This window comes from Lucilia sericata, unplaced genomic scaffold (assembly GCF_015586225.1).
Source record: "Lucilia sericata isolate MDLA Ls3-8-SP2 unplaced genomic scaffold, ASM1558622v1 Contig001214F_arrow, whole genome shotgun sequence".
Classification (NCBI taxonomy): Eukaryota; Metazoa; Arthropoda; class Insecta; order Diptera; family Calliphoridae; genus Lucilia; species Lucilia sericata.
In genome coordinates, this window is record NW_023995174.1 from 25,872 (window position 1) to 52,253 (window position 26,382).

A 26,382-nucleotide genomic window follows, 5' to 3' on the forward strand; every position below is an offset into this window, starting at 1 on the left:
TTTTGCCAGAAATGGGGTTTTTCGACCTTGGACGAGGCTAATAATACTTACTTTTTAAAAGATCTTTTGTCTGGTTAATGTTTACTAAATAAATACCAAACAAAATGTGTTGTATGTACAGCCAGCATATTTTTTAGCTTTTACTTCGCTACTTTATTAGCTTTGAAAATGAATCATGGGCAAATAGAACTAAGAATGCTTTAAAATAATATTAATTATCAAAGTTATGTTTAGCAAAATTTTTAGTTATACTTAGAATCACCTTTCAGAAAAATTGTATTTATTTTGTCGCATAGTGTAATCAGCAAATTTGTCAACACTTTTGCCAGAAATGGGTTTTTTCGACCTTGGACGAGGCTAATAATACTTACTTTTTAAACGATCTTTTGTCTGGTTAATGTTTACTAAATAAATACCAAACAAAATGTGTTGTATGTACAGCCAGCATATTTTTTAGCTTTTACTTCGCTACTTTATTAGCTTTGAAAATGAATCATGGGCAAATAGAACTAAGAATGCTTTAAAAAGGTAGGCAAACTTTTTAGATATTAAAATATAAATTTATTGATAAAAAAGGCAATTAGTAAAATACAGGTTATTACTTTTTGGACCTGAACAAAACCAAATACCCATGAAAGTAGAGATAGTATAAAGAAAAACTGTATACTCAGTTTTCCATTTTCTAATCCCTTTCCCTTTTAAAAAAACAAATTCTTATATTTGTATTATTATGTTAATGGGGGTTTAATTAAAAAATTGTTTTCACCAGAGCTAATGGATATAATCATTTTAATAAATTTTAAATTTAAATGTTAAAAAGAGAAAAGATAAGAAAATGAAAAACTGAAAACGCGGTAATACTATATATGACCTCTAGTATTATGTGTATATGGTATCACTTAAATTTTTGCTAGTTCGTAGTATACATACATTAATACATACAAACATTTAGGCATGTATTTAAAACGCATTTAATTGAATACGCACTTCTTCTTCAACAACTATATCTGGGTTAATATATAATTTTTTTTTATTATAAATGCGTATAATATGTAAACGCATTTTAGATGTGATTAAGATGTCGTTTGTAAAGTATGACTTTACCATAACTTTTCCTACCAATTTCGATAAGAAATTCCATGGATAATGCTTAAAAAATTATACCTAACATATAATTTCTTGAAAATCTGTTAAAAAGTGTATGAATATGAATATTTTTTATATGTATGTGTTTAACAGTATTCCATAACTTAGCCCATATACCAAGAGCGGTTACAAATTTCTACATAATTATAATTATTTTGATAAAAATTAAAAAAAAAATTTTGTTGTAGATATTAAACCAAATTATTAAAATATAAAAAACAGGAGAATTAAATTAAACTGCTTGATCTTCAATAAAATTTTAATTGTATATTAATATAACAAATGTTATTGGAAAAAGCAAAACAGATTAAAATAAACAAGTAAGTGTACTATATTCGGCTACGCCGAATCTGAAATGTCTTCCACCTGTAATCTAAATTTTATAAAAAGCCATTTAAATATTTTATAAATTGCTTAAATTTTGCTTCCGTAATGAGGGTACTATCATTTAGAAATGATTTTATAATTTATTTATACACATACGAAACTAATTTTGATCAGGTACATAAAAAAATTTATGGACCTCTTATAGAATAATGATTTATGTATATACAAAACTTTGATATCGTTATATTTTAACGATTTAAGTGATTTTCGAACGATTACCTTATATGAGGGCTGTGACCAAAATTGAGCCAATTCGAACATGATTTATCGATACACAAAGCAGCAATACTCATTTATTAATTAAATATGTCCGTTTACGTGATTTTCGGAAGTGGACAATATACAGGGGCTTTGACCAATTATTGACCGATCCGAAAACAAATTCTCAGATAGATTAATATATCGTCACCTGAAATGCAAACGGCCCTAACTAACCAAAAATTCAAAATCGATTTTATTGGTGATTCTAATGTATTGCATCAAAACAAATGTCCACACCAAAAATTGGACCCCTCTGACCATAATTATCGATTTTATTGACAGAAAACAAAAGGCCCTATCTACAAAAACATTTAAATATTAAAGGTAAAAAGTCCAATTTATCCATTTTTATATACGCCATTGTCAACTATCATAACAAATGATAGGTTTCACTATTAAACAATTTGTTTATTTACTACAAATAATTCGCGTTGATAGAAACAAACTTTTCAATTTAAATATTTTTTTGCTTCTCCTGTAAAATTTTAAAAATGTTAGATAGGGCCGTTTGCGTTTTAGGTGACGATATATACATAACACATTTCTGTATATTTTTATTGCGATATCTTTAATTCTTAATTAATTTTGGATCGATTGTTATGATTTTATACAGAATTTATTCTTGGGCCACAGATAGATTAATATATATACATACATATGTACATAACAATTTCTGTCTATTTTTATTGCGATATCTTTAATTCTTAATTAATTTTGGATCGATTGTTATGATTTTATACAGAATTTATTCTTGGGCCACAAAATGACGTGTGACAACATTAATTGTATTATCTGTGGTAGTTTCTGGGTAAACAACTGAAGAAGGAGGAAAAACTTAATTTTTTTCGATGTTGTCAGAAATTTTTACTCGTTAATTTTTATGTAAAGGACCGATTTTGCTGGTTTTCAATACCAAACTGCTTAGAATAATAATGAATATTTCAGATGAATTTCATTAATTTATATTGCTTTGTTTTAACGCGAACGTGTTTAAAAAAGACATAGATTTCATAAGTACACGGAATATACACATAAACTTGGGGCCTCAGATGAATATTTATTGATGTTACACTCGGAATGACAAAGTTATATAAAGCCTCAATCACCACTGATGGCGGTGCAGGGTATAAAAAATGAGTAGAAGTCATAAAAATCCCCAAAAATTAATTCAGAAAAGCAATAAACAGTTAAAATACAGTTAGCTAGAGCATATAAATTTCTAGAGTCTAGACTATAAAGAACACAGTTAATATATATCAGACGAAAACACTAAACTATTAAGAATTTGCCAGCTAAATATAACTGTAGAAATACAAAACAAATTTAAGAAAGTTAACTATAAAAAAGAGATCATTTTCAAAAATTTCAAAAAAAAAAAAAAAAATTCAACGATTTTAACAATATTTCGGATTAGTTTTATAATTATTTCCTTCGAATATAAAAATTATGTACCTTTTTCATACCATAAATTACATTACAACAAATTTTCTTGTTAAATTTTTCTACGATTGCACCAATAATTCCCGACTTATGTCTAAAATCATTTTTATCTTATAAATATTTCGGGGAGTGTATATGGAACATTAATTTGGTGGAGTTTTATAAAATTAAGAGGTGACAATAAAAAAGACCTGTGTTGTATGGAAATTTATTAACGCACAAATTAACATCATAACTCCTAAACGGACTACAACAAATACAATTTCTTAATGCTATTTTTTAAGCATATAATATTATAACAACGATTGATAAACTCAAGTTTTGAAGATTTTTTTGAAAAAAAAAATAATTTTTTCTATTGCTATTATGCATTTTAGTGATTTCCAAAAAAATTGTACAGGTAAAAAAAATGCTTAATTCTCCATTTTTAATATGTTCTGTAAATAGGTAGATTTCAGAAAATATCTATAAACTTCTACAACATATGGGGAAGAAGTGAAACTTCCATTATATTTGCATCATAGGAGTAACATTTTTGAAAAATAAAACAAATATTAAGATAAATTTTATTTAGTAAAAAATAACATATAAACTTTATTTTTATTTTTTACAGTTTGGTATATAAATGTTCTAGTGGTTTTTAAAAATTAACATATTAAACTTCTAAAAAATATATGTGTAAATATAAATAAAGGTACAAACATATTTGCTTTATAATTTCTAAGATAATAATTATTGAGGTTGTGAAAGCTTTACTCTTTCTACCATCTTCATAATTATATAAAAATCGATTTGAGCTAAGCAGAGACAACCTTTCAATATCGATCTATTTTTCACATCTGATGAAAGTACATATCGCTCACTTACTTAAAGACTGTCATAATTAAAAAAAGAAAAAACATAGCTTTGAGAAACCCGGCGTGGAATGTTTTATATCGTTTAACTATTTCATATCGCTCACTTAGATTTTTTTAATGTTATTTATCATAACTTTCTATTTTATTTTAATGTTATTTATCACAAATTTGTAAATAATAAATATAAACAAAAATTTAAAATTTTTGAAAACTGGCGTTCGCGTACTTGTAAGGTATTTGTTTTTTTAACTGAGGGCAAATTATAAATTATACTCTATCATAAAGTTATTGGATCTTTTTTACCTAATATATTGTTAAAAACTTCAACTGAATTTTTAATTTAAACAGTTAACAAATTACATTATATATAAAAACTTGTCATAAAAGGCCATTTTAAATAAATTATTTATTTTTTTCCTGATTTGAGAAAAGTACAGAAACGAGGAACTGATATATGTATGTAACATATGTATGTATGTATAAAGGAGAAATTAATAATCTCATTTGAATTTAACTAGTTTTTACTAGTCGTACAATCTTAAGTTTTATGTCTACACCAAAATCACGTTTACACCGAACATAATATAAAACATTTAAAATTATGTAAAACAATATGAAAGACTTTGGCGAAATAAATTTAAAACAAGAAATTTGAGTTGTAACACTCTTCAAGTAAATGAGCGATATGTTATTGTGTGCATTAGTTTCTTTAAATTAGGAACTTTATTTATTCATGTTATTTTAACAATAATATTTATTTATTAATCACATTTTTAAACTGTGATAGGTATGTTTATGTATATACATATGTAAAATCGTTTATTATTAGTCAAAAATTCACGTACGCTTACTGCTTATACATACATAAATGTGTAAATTAAAAAATAAAGGTAGATATTTTGTAAAAAAAATCTTATAATTTAAATCATTAATTTTACTTAGTCGTTTACAAAATGTGTACTATAAAATGATAAAAAACGAAAATAGTTATTCGTCACATGATTCGATTCGTATGTAAAATTGGAGTGAAATTTTACTTAAAAAAAATTAAAACTAAAAAATAATAATTATAATTAGAAGAAGTAGGTAGTATGTTGGTGTTAATCTTCTTTCATGTCCAATGAACAACAGAAACATAAGAACAGTGCGCGAAAAGTGCATTAAAAATCACAGTAAAAATATCAGTACATGTTACACCAGTATTTATGTTAACATTTCACTCTAAATTTTCCGTTTTGACATTCCTTTCCTTAGTATTATTAAATATTTGTCATTAACTCTTTCTAAAATAAATTATAATTGATAAATGTTAAATTTCATTATAAAAAAGGTGTGTAAGAACTGGAAGCAGATTAAAAGTTTTCAATTATTATAAAGTATTAAATATATCTATAGCAGAGGAGTTCAATATTGAGATTTCATAGCACGCGTGATAGGGTAGGAAAATTCTGTTGACGCTACGTTGGCGCAAAGTAAGGTCAAAGTAAGGTCTGTGCGCACCTTTTTTAAAAAATACACAGAAATACAACAACAAAACTTTGAGAAAGCCGATTTAATGTAATCGATTTTATTGTTGATTATAATGTATTGCATCAAAACAAATGTTCACACAACTCATACGATCAGAATAAGCGATTTTATTGACAAAAAACAAACGGCCCTATTTACAAAAACATTTAAATATTAAAGGTAAAAAGTTCAATTTATCCATTTTTATATACGCCATTGTCAACTATCATAACACCTGAAAGGTTTCACTATTAAAAAATTCGTTTATTTACTACAAATAAATTGCGGTGATAGAAACAAACTTTTGAATTTAAATAGTTTTTTGCATCTCCTGTATTTTAAAAATGTTAGATAGGGCCGTTTGCGTTTTAGTTGACGATATACTCTACAGTTTGTAGTCATTTTATTTGTGCACTTTTATTTTGAGATGAATTCTGTTCTCCGCTGCTTTACCAACACAAATAAAACTATGGTAGTCTATGGTAGCATGTGTTTGAGCTCCACTGATCTATAGTTATGTATGTATGCACACATGTACATATATTTTCTCATTTACATCAACTGACTACCAATAAACTCAAAATATATAATTGGAATAATATATACGATGTTCAAAAATAAAAACAAAGTTTTTTAAAATATTAGAATAGCATTGTCACAAAGTAGTTTGTGGGATTGTGATCACTGATACAAAAATCTTCTAAAAAGGTGTGATATCAAAAAATCGGGAAACATTTTGTTTTTTTTTTAACGAATTTATAACGTAAAAATAATCGGAAAATTTTTGAAGTTTTAAATCTAAGAAATGCAATTTTTCGATGCCATAAAAAAATGTATGTGTGATGGTAATTTTTTAAAAATTTGAATAGAAAGTTGTTTGAATAAACATCAAGACAAATTTATTAAAAGAGAAATTTTGTGTTTTTTCTGATCCCGTACTTTTTAAAAGTACTAAGAGAAAATTAATTAATTCTCTTTAGCCAGAAACGCTCCGGAACACAACTAATATTATAAAAGTATATTTTAACTACATTAAGTTTCTACGTTTGCTGAACAATTCAATTGAAGTAAAAATTGTATGATCTAGCACCAAAACATCAAGTTTATTATTAGAATTCAAACAATATATTATTTTATTTTTAAACATTTAAATTTAAAAAAATTACCTGATTGAAAACTTAAATTCTGCTAAAATAATACAGAAAATTGATCTGATTGAAAACTTAAATTCTGCTAAAGTAATACAGAAAATTTTAAGCAAATTGTAAGAAAAAAACTAAATTTAATTTTCGTAGCTCACTTAATCTTTATCACACACTCTCTTGTGATTTTATTAACATTAAAAAAATTACATACATATATAATTGCAGGGTAGGGTGATCAAGTATTCGTCTTCGTGGAAACAGGTTTTTCTATAAACTACAATACAATTAAAAGTACACCAGAATCTAACTGAATAAATAAAAAATATTATTTAGCTTAATAAAAAATATTTCAAAATCCTATATTTCGATTAAAAAAAGACTGAAATAAATAAATAATAAAAAAACTATATTTAATGTAGCTAATAATGAAATATTTCAGTAAATATGACCGAATCGAGCACCCTTTTATACAATCAAAATTTATATTCATTATAATAACACATTCGCACAACATACATACATATATTAAAAAAATATATATAAAGTTTTACAAATTTTATAGCTACATAGGAATTAAAATTATATATATACAAATTTGATCACAATTAGACTTTTGTTAAAACCCTTATAATATTGTTCGTACTGATTAGTAATTCCAGTGCCGTAAATCTTTTCGGATCTTCCACATCATCAACTCTAGGCATGCTCGAGAATCTTCAAAACTACTGTGACCCATATCACCACACTGTATATCTCGTTTTAAAAAGGATTTTGTTAAATTCTTGAGAGATCTTCTATATGGATATCCCGTTGAATGGCTAAATATCACTGACGTGTCCACTATCGTTTTGTGTACTAAACGCAAAACCCTCAAATCATTATCTAAACCATGACCAATGAGGATAGTATCGGCGTCAAAGAGATTTAGCAAGTCTTTTTGTACTTCGGCAAAAGTTTTAATGGAATTATTCGAGTCTGCTGAGAGATCCTTTTCAGAAACCCCCGAAAATCGGGTATTATAATCAATTATTTCGGCTTGAGTTCTCACAAAGTGTTCATACACAAGAGAACCATCATAACCTACAACTGTGACTTTGGTGACCTCCAAACCTAAGCCTGTGTAAGACATTTCACAGTCGATGGCATATACTTTTGAATGCTTTTTAAGACCTTTATCCTTCCGTTGTGTGTGTACAAAATCCGTGTAAGGGCCATTTATGCCAACAACAATACCATTCCAAACATGCAAAGCATGCTGAGAACATCCTTCGCTAAGCTCTTCGCCTTGACAACAAGAATAAATATTGACGTAGCATTTCCCATTGTACACATTACTCAGTTTACCCCAGTGATAAGTACATGATCCGAAAGACAAGTACTCGCCTTCTTCGTTAACTTGGAACATTTTGGAACATCGCACACACTGTTTCTCTATGGAATTACAGTATTCTGAAAATATTTGGTATACGCCATCGGGTGTGTAAAATGCCATTACAGGTGCTATCAATTCATCTTCAGCCATTTCACTTGAATCTGAATCGGTGAAGCGTGGGCTTGATTCGCCAGAACCATGGCCTGAATCGGTTGAACTATTACCATACCATCGTTGACCACAGGAATTCGAGTATAAACCATCACTAACATTAAAGATGTCGGATTTTTTACGACCATAAAAATGACGATGATGTCGTTGGTTGTCTTCAGTCACAGCCTCCTCGGCCAAATGTTTAGGCAAGCATTTAAAAATTTCAATACTACCCTCATGGTGAACTGATTCTACAGGGAAGCCGTATACTCTTAGAAGACTTGGATCGATAACATAGCGTCTCATTTGTTGAACTAATTCCTGCTCATTCATGTTCAATTTAGTAAATTGTTTTAGAGGTGGTATCAATGACTTTGCCGATTTTTTCAAATAATCCGTATTACGTTTACATGCAGTAGGGGATGCCGTGGGTGAGGAATTGACTGATGTAGCGGGAGAATTTGAAGCCGACGATGAAAGCGACGAATTTATAGATGTTGTTGAGGAAGCAGATGACAAGGAATTGCATAGGGATGAATTAGATTCCGAACTTCTTAGACTATGAATATACGACTTCGAGAGTTGCCTATTATTTAAAACTGCCTTCAAAGCAGCAGCAGTTGCGCATTGCTTTCTTAATTTTAGGGCAGCATTAGTTGATGTCTTCTTTGGTCCATTAGATTTTACATTTTCCATAGTTTCATCACCGAGATCCATGAACTCGATATTTCTGTTTATATTAGCAGAATTCGTGGAAGTAAGGGCTTTTTTCCGTTTTTGTTGTTTCCTCTGTCTCAATTTTGTTCCATTTTTTTGTGAACTTGCTTCTATTAAATATGTTAAACACAAATCCTCATTACTTGAACTATAACTAGCCGTTGCTTCACTGGATGTACTGTTACGATGTGCTTGGTTATGACATGGTTTCATTTTATCTAAAAAGAAACGAAAATAATTTACTTTAGTTATTATTGAAATAAATAATGGTTTGGTATTAAAATTTAAATGTTTTATTAAAATTTTTATGTAAGAGTCTAATTTATGGGAGCTACAAACTAAGTCCCTAATGTACTAAATCCGAAACCGCAATGAATTAAGAGACCGGAGACTCGCCACCGCTCATTTATGCGTTTAACACGCCGGTGGCAATTTTTTCAAGGTTCTGCCGGTCCATGTGCAAGCACTTTGCTCAAGAGCTTCAGCTATGTATCTAATCAGAATCTAACCAGAATGAATTTCGGAAATCCAATTTAATATTGAGACATATCAAATTAAATTTAGTAATCAAAGTTGATATTAATTAATTGATTTAATTTATTTCCAAATTAACCTAGTCTTAGACTAGTAGTCTATTGGCCATAATCGGTTACAAATTTCTGCTTAAAAAAAAGAATTTATACATAAGAAATATAATCATATAACAAATAATTAAAAATAAAAAATAACTTAATAATAAAAGAAAAAACAAATTGAAATTTGAATTTCCAACTTAATATTGAAAAAAAAATATATTGAGAAATTGAAATTAATATTGGGACAATATCGAACATGACTTTTTTCCCCAAACCATTTTCATTCAAAATATTAAAAGTTCATTTATTAATTTGTACATGACAGATTTTTTTTTAATTTTTACTTTTTTTCTGCAATATTGAAAACATTGCTAACAAAGTCTATTATCTACTAATCTGTTTCCATATTTAGTAGATAGTAATCCTTTATTAGCGAATTTTGTATAATAAAAAAATTAAAATTGAAATGCTGAAAAACAATATCTTAAAAAAGAAAAAAATCCTGCCAATTACACGCAGATTTCATCGATTTGTATCTAAAAACAAGTAGAAAAGTATAGTCAACACCGACACCACTGAGTATGTTAAAAATGTGGATTATATTTAATAGCAAAGCATTTAAGTTGTTTACCTTAATTCCGAAATATTTTAACAATTTGTTTTCTAAAAGAGAGGTTATATGGGAGCAAGGGTAAATATGGGCCTATCCTTATAAATTTTGGTACATGGCTTTACGTTTACATTAGAGTTATGTATGCTGGATTTCATCGTGATACTAGTGTTTATTAGTGAATTATTGACCTTGAACTCATTTTCTCAAGGGGACTTTGTATGGGGGCTCGGGCCAAATAAAGTCCGATAATTATAAAAATTGGTAGTATTATTAAGACGTATATAGAACTAAGTTTTGCCGATTTTTGTAGAGATACTACAATATTTAACATAATTATGAACTCAAAAGCCCTTTCCGGGGTGGGGTTGTATGGGCGCTAGGTGAAATAATGGACCGATTTCACCTAGCCCCCACGTTCACCTGTACCTTGCGCACAAGGTTTACATGGACAGCCAGCCAGCCGGACGGACATTAATCGACTCAGAGAGTGATTCTGAGTCGATCGGTATACTTTAAGGTGGGTGTAGGACCAATATTTTTATAATCATAAAGAAATAGAAAATTTTCATAAGAAAATTTCAAACCTTTTTTTAACAAATAGAAAATAAAAATATATTTGAAATATTTTAAGTCAATGCTTCTAGATTGTTTGAAAAAATAAAAATTAAAAAATTCATACAATTTAGGAACTTATTTTCAAATATTATTAACTTTTAAACAGTTCATAATATTTATGCTCATAATTTTTTCTGTGCTATTTAAAACATTTATAAGAAAAATATTTTCAAATAATTCCATACAAAGACTGTGTGCCAAACGGCAGCAAAGTTCTATGGTAAAATAACATTTTCTTATGGTGGAAAATATTATCACTTTTGCTGTGCCAAACGAACTCTTTTTTGATTACATTAAATTTTGACAATTGTCACTAATTTCACAAGAAAATCTGCATTTATTTTAATAAAAGAAACACTTTTATTGATTTTTTTATTTTTAAAATAAATTTCTACAATCACAAATGTATTACAAACTAAAATTATAAAATATTATATTTTTTGTATTTTCAAATTTTTCTTTTCAATTGTCAAAAATTTATGTATCCCGATGAGCTAGTAAAATTTTATTCACCTCATATCTATCAAAAATTTACTTTTTCAAGTAAATTGTTACCGATTGGCACACACTCAAATTTTAAATTTCTCATTATCATAGTTAATATCTCAATTTCAATTTCTTAATATAATGTTGGAATTCTGAATTTTAGTTTGTTTTTTCTCGATGTTAATTTGCATTTCTTAATTTAATTTTATTATTTCGCAATATTAATTTGGATTTCTCATTTTCAAATAGGTTTTTCTCAATATTAATTTAAATTTCTGAACTTTAATTTATATTTTCTAAATTTTAGTTTGTAATTCTCAATATGAATTCGTATTTTCTCAATTTAAATCCTCTTCTATGTAAAGAAATTAAGTTAATTAATTTTATGTTTTTGAGATTTTTCAACGAGTTCTAGAATTCATACGTTCCAATGAACTAGTGTATAACTATGTATTGCTGAAGAACTTATTAGAAATACTTTAGAAACACAACACTGCTCCTCAAAGCTGGATGTAGAAGTAAAGGCGACATCATTATTTTCAAGATTTCTTTTCAGAACTCTGAAATGTTTCTACATGAACCCATTCTAGAAGTAGGTAAATCAGAACAACTTATTACAATGTTTCTGAAATATTGTTATAAAAATCATCAAATAATAAAATTTTATATTATTAAAATATAATTTTCAAACATTTTACATAAAATAAAGGAAATTTACAAACTTTTCCTTCCAAATCGGATAAATAGTGAATGACAGTAGACCCATGCGTGAGTGACTTAAATAATAAATTAAAACATTTAAATTTTTTCAAATACTATGTTTGACTCACTCATTGTTTTATTACAATAATCAGTTCAAACGATACAATTAATGAGAGTGTTTGTGTGATTTAAATCAAGTAGTATACAGTGAGTGAATCGAATGAAAGCAAAAAAATTTAAGTTCGACAAATTTAATTTTTTTCATATTAAACCTAACCTATTGGCCAAAATTGCAAACTTTCATTTTTTTTAGTTTCTTGGGCCCAAAGAATAATTTAAGAGCATAAATACAATTACAAAAATACACCACATCGTGAATTGGGCTAATAAGCTGAATGCAAAGCAATGATTATATATATATATATATATATATATATATATATATATATAATTTAATTTAATTTAAGAGCATAAATACAATTACAAAAATACACCACATCGTGAATTGGGCTAATAAGCTGAATACAAAGCAATGATTATATATATATATATATATATATATATATATATATATATATATATATATATATATATATATATATATATATATATATTCATTTTGTGTCGAAAGAATCATTGTAAAGTAGAAATTTGTACCCGCTTATGGCCTATAGGCTAGGATATTGAATATTGTTAAACAAAATAAATAAATAATATTGATTGACAAAATTAAGTTAAAATCGACGGAATGGATATTTATATTTAAAATTAACTGGATTAATGTATTGGAGATGAATGAAGGGTTACCTCTGTTTCGGAAATATGTATATTATATTAGTCCTTTCAAACGTGAACGCTTTTGCTCATAATTTGACAAACTTAAATTTGCGATAAACTTGTCATTGAATTATAAAATGTGGCCTAACTTTAACCTATACAGGGAATAAAAATTACAAATCACCTAATATTTTACATTATAAAAGTGATACAATAAATTTGTATATATATATATATATATATATATATATATATATATATATATATATATATATATATATATATTCATTTTGTGTCGAAAGAATCATTGTAAAGTAGAAATTTGTACCCGCTTATGGCCTATAGGCTAGGATATTGAATATTGTTAAACAAAATAAATAAATAATATTGATTGACAAAATTAAGTTAAAATCGACGGAATGGATATTTATATTTAAAATTAACTGGATTAATGTGTGGCCTAACTTTAACCTATACAGGGAATAAAAATTACAAATCACCTAATATTTTACATTATAAAAGTGATACAATAAATTTGTAGAACCTAGCTTCGTCCTGAGAAACAACCAAACAAATTTAATTCAGAAAGTCACCAACAAATCTGGGATTGTTGAGAAAAATTGTGTATTTTAGTATTTGTGAAAAGTTTGGAGATATTTTCTAGCATATATAAAAAAGAATATTGTTTATTCATGGTTTTTTCGTTCGTCTTCGCGGAGCTACGGAGCACTAGACTATGACCCCGTGTCTATATCAGACAAATATTTATCAATGTATAGGGGAAACAAAATGCTGATTTTATCACGACGAGTCACAGATAATTTTACTGAAATATTAGTATCAATTTTTCAAATAAATAAAAAAAAAACTACAGGTCGCAATTTTTAAGATAATTCAATGAAATTTGGTGCATGATGGTTAACATCGGTCCATTATCTCACCTAGCCCCCATACAACTGAACCCCCGAATAGAGCTAGTTAACCTTGTAATCAAACTACAGGTCGCAATTTTGAAAATAATTCAATGAAATTTGGCACATGATCTTCTATGCTACCGGAGACGAAGCCTGTAGATGGTTAACATCGGTCCATTATTTCACCTAGCCCCCATGCAACTGAACCAGACGAATAGGGCTTTTAAGTTCATAATTATGTTTAATATACTCGTATCTCGACAAAAAGCTGCAAAACCAAGTTCTATACTAGCCTTTATGATCTCATTAATTTTATGATTATAGGGCCTCATTTGACCATAGCCCCTATTCAAAGCCCCCTTCAAAATTTGACTTTAATTTCCACAATTTTATTCAACAATAAATGGCTTAAGTATAATTCAAGGCAAGGAACAATTAACTTAAATGCTTTATTATGAAAACTAAATCTAATTTTTTTGTAACAGGTGTATGGTATTATATGGTCGGCCTCGCCCGACTATAATTTCTTACTTGTTTTTCATATATAAAACTAGATAAAACTTATTCGGTCGCATTTAGAGGAACAGGCACATAGTTTCTTTAAATATTATTAAATACGTGATTAGTTTTAAACACAATTTTAGGAAATTGGGAAGTTATTTCATTATGAACTAAAACCCCAATGTTGATAATTAAATAAATCCCGAAAAAATTAACGAAAACATAGAGGAATACAAAGTGTGGAATATTCTTAACATGCTAAATGAATGGAAAGCAGTACAAATTTAAGAGTTTCTGAAAAAAACACGTTGTGTTTCGAACAACATGAATGTGTGGACGGAGTATAATACTTAACTTTTAATTCGCTGGATTATCTCTGAGAATCAGAGCATAATTTGTGGGTTTTACATAGTGTATAAATTTATACAATAAAAATTGGTAAAAATTATGGAAAAGCTTATTTTTATTTTAATATTATTTATATATATATATATATATATATATATAATGATACGATATCGATTGTGAATTGGACAATTATTTTATTTAATAAAATGTTAATATTCTTATGCTTACATGTAAACCCTACTTAATACATACGTACTTGTATGTTTTTATTAGTTTGTTATTTTCAAATTTCTCTTTAAATTTCAACGGAGTATAAAATAATTCAAATCGCGTATTAATAATTCAAATCACATTTGCAGAGAGCTTTTTCAATAATGAAATAGACCATAATTAACTTTTTAAACACCAACCAGGGATATTTATATGCCTTTATTTTCTGCTTAAAAAAACACACACGTCCAAGTATTTGAAGTGGCACAAGAGAAAACCTACTTGGCGATAATAATAATAATAATAATAATAAAAATCAAACTGCTTAACAAATATGTTTAACAAAGAGAAAGAGAGATTTTATTGATTCATAAGAATCGTCAGAATAAACGATGAACATTATAATTAAGATGTCCTTCAGTGTTTGTAGAAGTGTCAATAAACTTTAATTTTCGTAAATCATTTCAATTTGTACTTATACATACATATGTATGTATAGTATAGTATTATACATACATATCGCTCATATATATGATAAGTATAAATTTAGTTTATGTAAGTTCAGATGAGAAACATATTAACATCTAATTAACATTTATATCAGGTATAACCCCTGGGGGTTTTGAGATTTCTGAAAACTAATACAACCGGTTAGTATTTTCTTATATCATGATTTCCATGAGAAATCAAATAGGAATTGACCGATGGTCTTCCAATTTGTTTAATTTTTTGTATATACATACATTCATTACAGGATGCATAAAACAAATCTACTTTATATTTTCAATAATTTTACTTAAAAAAACGTATAATAGTATGTAACTTTGAACATCTACAACATTGAAAGTATTTATCGGATTTCTACGATTCAGAGACCAATTAATTGCTTTAAAACTGAAAAGGTTTTTTCTCTACGAGTGGCATTTTTTAATACGTTTTACTGCAGCTAGGCTTCCTGTAACACTCGATTTTTCTTTTTTACGGCAGAATCTGTTGGCTTGGAGGCAGTTTTTATGATAGTTTTTCTGTTCAATTTTGTTATGACTATTTGTGTTCTTCATTTAAAGGCTCACTTCGAACTATTTTTTTAATAAATTGTTTATATTCACAGACACTAGAATATTTCAAAAACGTTATATTTTAGAAAATAAAAAAATATTAAAAATATATAAGACATCATTTTGCTATTTATTTAAAATTTTAATATAACTATTAACTATTATTTTTTGCAAAAAATTAATTTGAATGTAATGAAAATAGTGAACTTATTCAAGTGAGCGTATCATAGGTTTTTTAATCATAAGATTATCTTTTTAATGCACGCACATCAATATATTTTTTCAAGTTGTATTGTACAAACAATTTTCTATCTTCAGTCACACTCCTACAATTTAATTTACGCACCACATTTATTTGGTTACTACAACTCAAGTAAAACAAAATATTTTCTTTCCCCAATATCTAAAGACTGTCAATATTTAATATTTAAACAATATGTAGTCATTAGGCATAGAAACACAATGTTTAAAGTACTATTCAAAAACTATGTAAATATGTGTACATATGTATATAAATGTATATACATACATACATACATACATATGTATGTACGTATGTATCAACGTATTTTTTAGAAATAAAACAAAACACTTCAGTTATACCCTACACCACCTATGGGGAGGGTATTTTGGGTTTGTGCTGATGTTTGTAATGCACAAAAATATTGGTCTATGCCCAAATTAAAGTATCAGCTCAGAAATTGTTTTCTGAATAGATTTCACGATATCCATCGCGACTGCATCAATATATGGGCGTGGCATATTATAATAATATACCAATTTTTATGTTACACATCCAAAAAGCCCTAAGTTACATTGAAAAAATTTTTCAGGAGAAGCAAAAAACTTTTTAAAATGATAAATATCCAAAAATTTTCAACATTTTCTCAAGTTAAGCTTATTTTATATTGAAAAATTAGTATTTGAAGAAAAATTTGCGGTTTTTGTTTTAATTGCGGAGATATGAAACTTACGCCCTTGAGAATTTGTTTTTTTCTGAAACCCAAAAGGGCGTATGTTACATTAAAAATAGTAAGTTTCAACATTTTTAACTAAATTAAAATCGGTTTTTGTTGGTCAAATAGACCGAAACATGGAAGGCATAAGGCTTCTTTGTTTTCATTAAGATTTTCGGAAATTGGATTTTTTTTTAAATTCTAAAGCTGTTAAAAAAAACTATAAATCGCAAGGTTTCGCTAAAAGTGCCATTTTTGTTTTATTTGATGCCAACTTATAACATTTTACAATTTCAAAGTTAAAAACTCAAAACAATTTTAAAATGTTCATGAATTTTAAGGTATTTTTGGAACATTATCTTTTAGAATTTCGAAGATAGCGACGTTGATTTTGATTGTAGGAGTGCAAAATTTAGCAGGAACATGTATTTTTATACGGTGCATCATAATCAATCAAAAAGTCGATTTTGATTTTTTTTTGCAACTTAGGGATTTCATATGACGATTTGTGGATTGTATTTAAATATTTAATTATTTTATTAAAATTATAAATATGAAAATGTATTTACTCAAACTGGTTTAAAATCCTTCCCGCGTCTGCTTTGGGTTTATAAACGGTAAATACTTCCTTATAAGCATTATAATCATTTCCATTATCCGTTTCTTCGTAAGATTTCTCACACATATTGACTGCTGTAATTATAAATCATTAAAAGCAAATCAACATTATTAATTAAAAAATAGACTTTACCTAAACCTTTAATAACATTCCAAATTTGGTTCGAATTAGGATTATCTATCACTACCGAATTTAAGTTGTAACCAATTTTTAAGTTCAAGATGTAACCAATTTTTGGTTATAATACAAAACATTTTTTATAAGAATCAATATATTTTACTATAGACTATTTTTCGGTTATAATCGTTAATATTTGCTAAATTTCATTCGGGTGTGTTTACCGAATTATTAAGAATGAAATTTTACCGACACAAATCTGTTACATTAACTGGTTTGAAAATTGATAAAAGCCAGGGACCGTAACAGTTCTAAGTTATATCAAAAAAGTTAATTCATAAGTTATTTTGTGACTTTAAAAATAAAAATCCACCTGAAAAAGTTATTTTTCAACCTAAAAATAAAAATTCAAATGAAACTTTTAAAAAAAGAATTTTATTTTTTCGTCATAAAATAAAACTCATTTTCAATAATAATGCCTTCCGAAGAAATTAAAAGAGCTTGTGTTCATTCATAACAGACAAATTACCATTTGCCGTTATTGATTCAGATGTTTTCAACGTCGGTACAAATCAACTATTTTATGACGGAAAAATAAAGCTTATTTTTTAACAGTTTCAATCAAACTTTTCTTTTTCCTTTAAAAAATAACTGTATTTGTGGAGCTAAGAGCGTTTTTAAAATCACCATATATTCTGAAAAAGCGATTACATTGGTATATAATAGTATAGGTCTACGTTGACTCCAATATAGAGATTTTTTTTGGTTAAAAATTTCAGAATAACTGTTATTTACAGTCCCTGGTAAAAACATAATTTTATTACACTAATAGTTTTATGATTCCGAATATAGAAAAATATTTACTTTTTCAGAATTTCAATAGTTGTTATCAAAATTTTAATTTTAGCTACCATAATTCTGATTTTCTAACGATCTTTTTTCCTTTTCAAAATCAAACCCCATGTAAAATTTTAGGGGCATGTCTAATATATAGACAAACATAAATGTACACTTTTTATCAGTAGTTTCTACTAAATTGATAAAAAACGATTAACAACACATTCTAAACTTTAAAATCTAAAGAAAGTTGTTGAAACCTTTTAACATTTTCAACTTTCTAGAAAGCCTGATTATTATCTTATCTTTAATAAACTTAAGTTACCCACCGACTTTTTGCTGAGAGTTAATCAACATCCATAGCGAGCAATAAAACGATGTCACCAGTCCACAAATACTATGAAATTAAAATATTAATTGGTAGGCATTAAAAAATATTTTTGTTCAATTTTAATTTGATTTTAAAATATTAAGGGTTTATAACCTTAAAGTTCAAAGCCTCAATCTGTGCATTTATATTATATTGTATGAAATTGATTTATACAACACTGTTATAGATATATGATTGTCTATTTAAATTTGCAAGCCGGCAACCGGGCAACCGGGTAACCGGTTTATAAACTGTAATTGAAACGATTTGTTTTTTAATTTGAAATTTTGTATGTATGTAGATACATGTATAACACTGTGTGAAAGCCAACAATTAATCAACGTGAGTATTATACAAAGAAAATCGGAAGTTATTCCCGAAAAACGGATTGTTTATTGTTGCCGGACTTTTAATTTCAAATTTCTTTTCCCCCATACAAAGTCCCATTCAGAAAATTACTTGAATGCCCAAAATTAACTTATAAACACAAATAACGCGATGAAATTCATCTTAAATAAATATTATATAAATACATTCACAAAACTTTATCGGACTTGGTCCATATTTGTCCCTAGCCCCCCATATAAAGCCTCTTTCAGAAAATAATTTTTTCATCCATAAATTGCTTAAATGTATCGGAACAAGGTAATATTGATGATAAATGATTTATTATGAATAATAAATCACATTTAATATTCATAACTGGTTAAAATGAGATATTCAATCGAATTAAAATTGGGAACGGTATGATTTTTTGAAAATATAAAAATTAAAATAGCCTTTTTCAGTCCAAAATATGCAAAAGATTTCTCTGAATAAGCTCTGATGCCATTTTTTCAAAACAAAACTTACGATCAAAAATATAATTATTGAAGTTAAATTATTTAAATCCATAATTTCATTTTAATTCAATTAGTCAATTAGATATTAGAATAACCACGATTAAAAAATTTTCGATGTTGGTGCATTTAACCTTTAAAAACTGTTTGATTTTCAACAGAAATTGAAGAAGCATACATTGAAGTAGAAGAAGCATTAGAAGATTAGAAGATTTTTGTACCAACAAAGAAGACTTTTATAAAGTTGAAATTTTTAAGTTCATTACACCGTCATAGGTATTTTTTCTCAAAAATATTGTTTAATATTGTTTATAATTTAATACACTCAGAATTATCTCATTCTTAAATAAATGTAGTATCTCTGTTTATGAAGTAATCGTCCAAAGACAAGCCTAAACAAATATAAAAATTATATAAAATTGAATGCAATACAGCCCAACACGAAGTCAAAGACTACAATTGCTAATCCATTATCCATACCTGGTTGACTGTTTATATATTGGGCCATGCATTCCTTCCGTATCACAAAAGGAAATCATGTCAATTGACATTACAGTTTCTAAAAAACCGGTTTCGTAACTTTTGTATAAACTTAAATCCTTCCACCAAATTTTTCGAGGATCGGCCCATATTTAACCCTATCCCCATATAAAGCATCCTTCAGAAAATCAGTTTTTGAACAATTTTGTACAAAGAAAAAGATCAATAACATCGTCAATTGCTAACAAAGTTGCGTTTTTCTCCTGAATAGACATGGGTTTCTAATCAATTAATAAATAGTACGGTTCCTTTATAAAATACATAAAAAACATCTCCAAACTTGGACAACGGTGCAAAACTAAAATAAAAAAACACAAAATTTTTTGCCAAGTCTTCTAAAAAAAGGCTCATACCCCTTTTGCTAATCAGTTTCGACTAAATTTTTAATTATTCTTAAGGAATTGTTCCGTTCCGTCCAACTGCTTGAAATATGATCACAAAATAAGATTTTAAAAACTAGGATGATTAATTTATGATCACTATACATTTTGTTATTATTTTTGAAATAATCAGTTTTAAATCATTTATCGGGATCATTAAAAAAAGACTCAGTTTACTGATTAATCATCCAACATTGATTCTGCTAGCTGGGAATTTGCACGTGGCCATGCCACTTACGACCAATATTGTTTCAAACAAAATTCATAACAAAATCACTCTAAATCTTAAACTATGCTTTTTATTGCAAAAAAAATTAAAAACAAGCTATTTGTAACCAAGAAAGCATTATATTTTTAACATAAATTAATTTAAAAAATGTTTACGAAGAAGCAGCTTTAGTTTTTGCCAATACTTAAAACAAATTAAAAATATCTTTAGCGTGAAAATTTGTATAAACGATTCTACATAAGTACAACATAAGTTGCTTTAGTTTCGGCCACTAGTGTATATGTAAAAGTGGGTATGAAAACTGAATATTTCATTTATTTTATTTTTACAACAAAATACGTAGTTTATCGAGTATGTAAACAGAATATTTTATTTATTTTAGTTTTACAAAAAATAACTAGTTTTGTATACAGGAAGTATTTGTATAAAGTTTATACTTCAAAAACAAATAAAATAAAAATTTTAAATTAATTATTTATAGGTATGTACTTCCACATTTCAAATTAAACGTGTTTACCTTTACATTACTTCAACTAATGTATATAACATGCATATACATTAGGGTGTCCGTGGACCACTTTTTAGGAGGAATACTTCTAAAACGATGTTTTTCAATGTACTAAATACGAGAAAAATAAAAATATTTTTTTTTCAAAAGTTTTTCAGTTCCCTACCATCGATTGAAAATCTTGATCTCAGTACAATATGTTCAAAAAATTTTGTTGCTATCTTTTTGAATTGGGTGTCAAAAATTAGTGTATTTCTGGTCCGCAAAACGATTTGTATTATAAAGGGCATATAAATTAAAAAAAAAATCTAAAAATTTCTGAATAGACTGAACCAAATGCTAAACTATTTATTAAATATGTTTCTGCATGAGCTAAAAAATACGACAATTTTGAAATCCATTTCGATAAAAAGCGAAAATATTATGATTCTCCAGCCCACCTAAAATCATTTTGTGGACCAAAAATATTCTACAAAAATTTTAAAATTATTTTTCCAGTAATCAGCTCAAAATTATGGAATTTTTGAGTCCCATTTCGAAAAATTCGAAAATATTTTATTTTTCAAAAATTATACTGATGTAAGGATTTTCAATCGCTGGTAGGGAACTGAGGACCATTCCAAAAAAATATTTTTTATTTTTCTCTTATTCAGTACATTAATACGGATTGATTTCGTGGTATTCCATGAAATTCTTAAAAAGGCTGTTCCTCGGGACACTCTAATATACATATGTATTTATAATGTACATATCGTCACCTAAAACGCAAACGGCCCTATCTAACAATTTTAAAATTTTACAGGAGAAGCAAAAAACGATTTAAATGGAAAAGTCTGTTTCTATCAGCACGATTTATTTTTATTCAATAAACAACTATTTAATAGTGAAATCTATCATAATTGTTGATAATGGTGTATTTTAAAAATGAATAAATTGGTCTTTTTATCTGTAATATTTAAATGTTTTTGTAGATAGGGCCTTTTGTTTGTTGTTAATAAAATCGCCATTTGTTTTGATGCAATACATTAGAATCAACAGTAAAATCGATTTTAGTTAGTTAATGCCGTTTGCGTTTGTATGACGATATGTATGTATGCACAAAGTACTCGGCAGTTCGCCGGGACAGTCCCGAAATAACCATTTAACCTAACACTTATGGTGGCCCATGTCACATTACTAGCTCTTTAACTAGTTACATTACTAGCTATTGACGTGTCCTAGGAGAGAGTCAAGTGTCTCCAAGTAGCTAGTCTAAAGAACAGATATTGCAGTAAAAATTCAATTTTAATTTACCATTTCCGATTTGAATGAGATTTAGCATACATCACTTTATCGAAAACATAAATTTGAGTTATTAATTTAATAAAGCAACATTATAGTTATAAATTACTATGCAACATTAAATTTTAAATCTCTCATATTTAACCATATTTGGAATATTTAAACACAATACTCATTTATAACAAAAAGTCAGTTTTCGCGAAAATCGCGGAATAGCTTTTTAAAGTTTTATACTGGGAAGAGGTCGGACAGTTTTTAAAAGCTTATATGAAGTTGGTGATCGTAAAGATGTAAGAAGTTATACCAAACATCCATGCTTTAAGTACCCCCCATTGTTTGGTTCAGCTTGTAAGGTTAATTTTTTAAGTACTTTATTTTATCGTTCATTTCCAAGATCAATTTTATAATTAGTTTTTTCATTTAAGTTGAAATAATCTGAATAAATCTGCATTTCGAATTGCATTTTAATTTTCTTGTGAAAAAAGCAACTTAGTCGCTTGTTATTAAAGAGTAATTAATGTTGATGGAAACAAAATGTAGTTTCTGTAGCTTCGAAGTATGGCCGACAATACTGCATTGAAAAATTTGTTAAAATGTTATATCAAAATAAATAGTTTTGGCAAAAAATGGTCGTGAGAACCATAGTGCACATACTATGGTTCTCACGAGTCGATGGTTTTTCAACCGGTTTTTCTGCTTTACCAGTGTCGGTTTTTTCTAAATGTTGATTTTTCGAATATCGAATAACCCGTTTTTTTTCACTTTTTAAAAACCGGTTTCTAATACTTTTATTCGCTTTGAATCAAAGATTACTTAAATTTAATTTTGAAGTAAATAATAATACAGCCCATGGTAAAAATATCAAGGTAGTGTCATTCTCTCTTTTTGTCGCCATATTAACCATCTGACGTTTGCTGGTATTTTATAAAATCGAGCTACTATACTCATTCCAAAAATACTACATATTTTGTTTATTGAAAAGTCAAATATAAAATAATTTCTCACAAGGTTAGTACTATCGGATAGTAGGCCAGACACAAATTTTCAGCTCTATCGGTCAAGAACTGTCCATTATGGCACTATAAGCCCTTAAAGGAAATTGTATAAGCTTTCATCTGCGCGCCAATAGTCGATAAGTTACACTCATTTGAATAAAACCCTGTATGACCAAAATGTCCAACTTTGACCCCCTCTAAGACCGGCAGTTCTTGACCGATAGAGCTGTGAATTTGTGTTTGGCCTACTATTACAATAGTACTAACCTTGGTGCAAATTTCATCCAAATCGGAAGACATCGATTTTAAAAGTTGGGTCACTTGACACGAAATTGCCAATTTATACTTTTGTGGGTTTTAGATGAATCATTCCATGTGTTACAAACGGAATGAGAAAATCTTATACACTAATTTAATATCTATATATTACACATAAAAAATACAAAAGCCTTAAAATTGTTTCCCCTTTAACGTATGTACAACCACTTTTATATGTTTATAAAAAACAAATTTCAGACAATACCAGCAAACTTCAAAAAATTTTTTTGTGAGAGCGGAATGACACTACCTTCATATTTTTATCATGATACAGCCTGTCTAAATTTTAAAAATATTCGTGTCGAGAATCTAGAGTATATTTTTCTAAAGCAGCTTTAATTAAACTTTTTTTGATTTTCCTAATTAATTAAAAAATTTTATTTGTAAAGTGGGACATAGTACCTTATGTCCCACTTTTTTTCTATTTTTGTGAGAGCGGAATGACACTACCTTCATACTTTTATCATGATACAGCCTGTCTAAATTTTAAAAATATTCGTGTCGAGAATCTAGAGTATATTTTTCTAAAGCAGCTTTAATTAAACTTTTTTTGATTTTCCTAATTAATTAAAAAATTTTATTTGTAAAGTGGGACATAGTACCTTATGTCCCACTTTTTTTCTATTTTTTTTTTTACATTAAAGAAATAATGTAAATCAGACGACTAGATCTAAAGTTATAATCTTTTATCAAATTTAAAGAGAAACATTCATTTTTTCAAATTAAAATATAATTTTTTATTTATATTAAAAAACCGGTTTACCGTTTTTTTCTGAAATTAAAAATATCAACCGGTTTTTTCAAATGTCAACTATTTGAACTATTCGAAAACCGGTTTTTGGAAAATGTCGAATAATCGATCACCCTAGCACATACACAATGTGTTCTTCATATCATTGACTTTTTGAATGGAAATTCATTCTAATGTAGAAAGAGTACATGATCCGCAACATGTCCCCATGTAATACAGGCCATGTTGTTTTCAAATAAAATAATCATCCATGCCAGTATTATATTGGACTAATTAAACTGGGTTGTCGCATATACGGTAATCGGCGACGAAAACAAAAAGTGAACCTAAAAAACGTTGATGTTCGACACCGTCTCGTTTTTGAATTGTTTTCGTTTCCGTATGCGCGATATCAAACATAAATTATTTTTAAGTTGTCATGTCAAGTGAAAAATTGTCTACATTTTGTTAAAAAATAAAAATATTAAAAAATTACAAAGAAATTTTATTGTATTATTGATTTTATTTTGTTTTAAAATTAGAACAAAAAGAAATTTAAATAATTTCGTTGTTACACGATCGAAAATAACTACTTGAAGTTGTTTTCGTTCCATGAAGCTTCATTTCTAATTTTCTTTACCGATTTCTGGAACGAACTTTTTTCGATTTTAGTGTATAGAATTTCGTTTTCTGTGTCGATTATTATGTATGCAGAAACAAATCTTTAACGGTTCATGTACTACAATAATTTTTACATGGGAGTAGTTTTGGGATTAACTAAATGGATCATGTACTCCAATAATTTTTGCAGGGTAAAAGTCCAACATAAATAATGAAACATTTTACTTCCAAAAGGGTAAAGCCTAATCTAAGGATAAATCTAAACCCTTTTTCTATATCTTAGCAAAAATTATACATTACATAGTGAGACAAAATAAACGAAAATTGAAATACCTGGGAAGTGATACTATTTTTCTGAAAGGTGGATCCGGGATTAACTAAATGGATCATGTACTCCAATAATTTTTGCAGGGTAAAAGTCCAACATAAATAATGAAACATTTTACTTCCAAAAGGGTAAAGCCTAATCTAAGGATACCCGTGTTAAAAATTAAAAAAATAAATCTAAACCCTTTTTCTATATCTTAGCAAAAATTATACATTACATAGTGAGACAAAATAAACGAAAATTGAAATACCTGGGAAGTGATACTATTTTTCTGAAAGGTGGATCCGAGTAGAATATGTTTTTGAAATTTGCCAAACACGGTTTTTCGTACCTTTAAGCATTTACCAGTCAGTAAAATTGTTGAATCTGAACGGATTTTAAGTTTCTGAGTTGCTGAGGCATTTATAATAACATATATAACGTTTAAGCAACCTGTAGAGACATGTGTGAATTTCATCAGCAAACCTATTTTTTATTATTATTACACCTTTGGTGTAAAAATATTTGGTACATAATTTAAATCCAAAGGTACTGATTTGAAATACATGAATGTGAATCTGAGTATGACAAAACCTAAGTTTACTGTCAATAACCTAAGTCGGACGAATGTAGGCTTTAATATAACATTGGGAGAATTTTGAATTTAATAAGGACGTTGACGTTTTTTTATTATTTTCTCAAGAAATTATTTATTCGATTTGGAAATTATTATTGGACTTTTGTTTATACAATGAAATTGATGTATTTACATATGTTTTTATGGTACAAAAATACGATTTCGTACATTATTTACTTTACGTAATATTTAAAACTATTAATTTGCGCAAATAATCTAAAATAAATTTTAATTATAAATTAAATGCAAAACTTATTTCAAAGTAAATGTTTATTGAGCTTATTTCATATGTTTTTTATTTAAAAAATATAA

The 26,382-nt window shown here is 27.5% G+C and overlaps 1 protein-coding gene across 2 annotated transcripts in view; it reads right to left on the bottom strand.

Moving 5' to 3' along the window:
• Positions 1 to 6,702: 6,702 nt before the first annotated feature.
• LOC119610498 overlaps positions 6,703 to 26,382 on the bottom strand; it is a 46,695-nt gene continuing 27,015 nt past the window's right edge. For both annotated transcript variants that reach the window (XM_037965744.1, XM_037965743.1), the window contains one exon: positions 6,703 to 9,205. In XM_037965744.1, the coding sequence (XP_037821672.1) occupies positions 7,392 to 9,205 (1,814 nt within the window). In that variant the 3' untranslated portion in view covers positions 6,703 to 7,391. The remainder of the gene's footprint in view (positions 9,206 to 26,382) is intronic.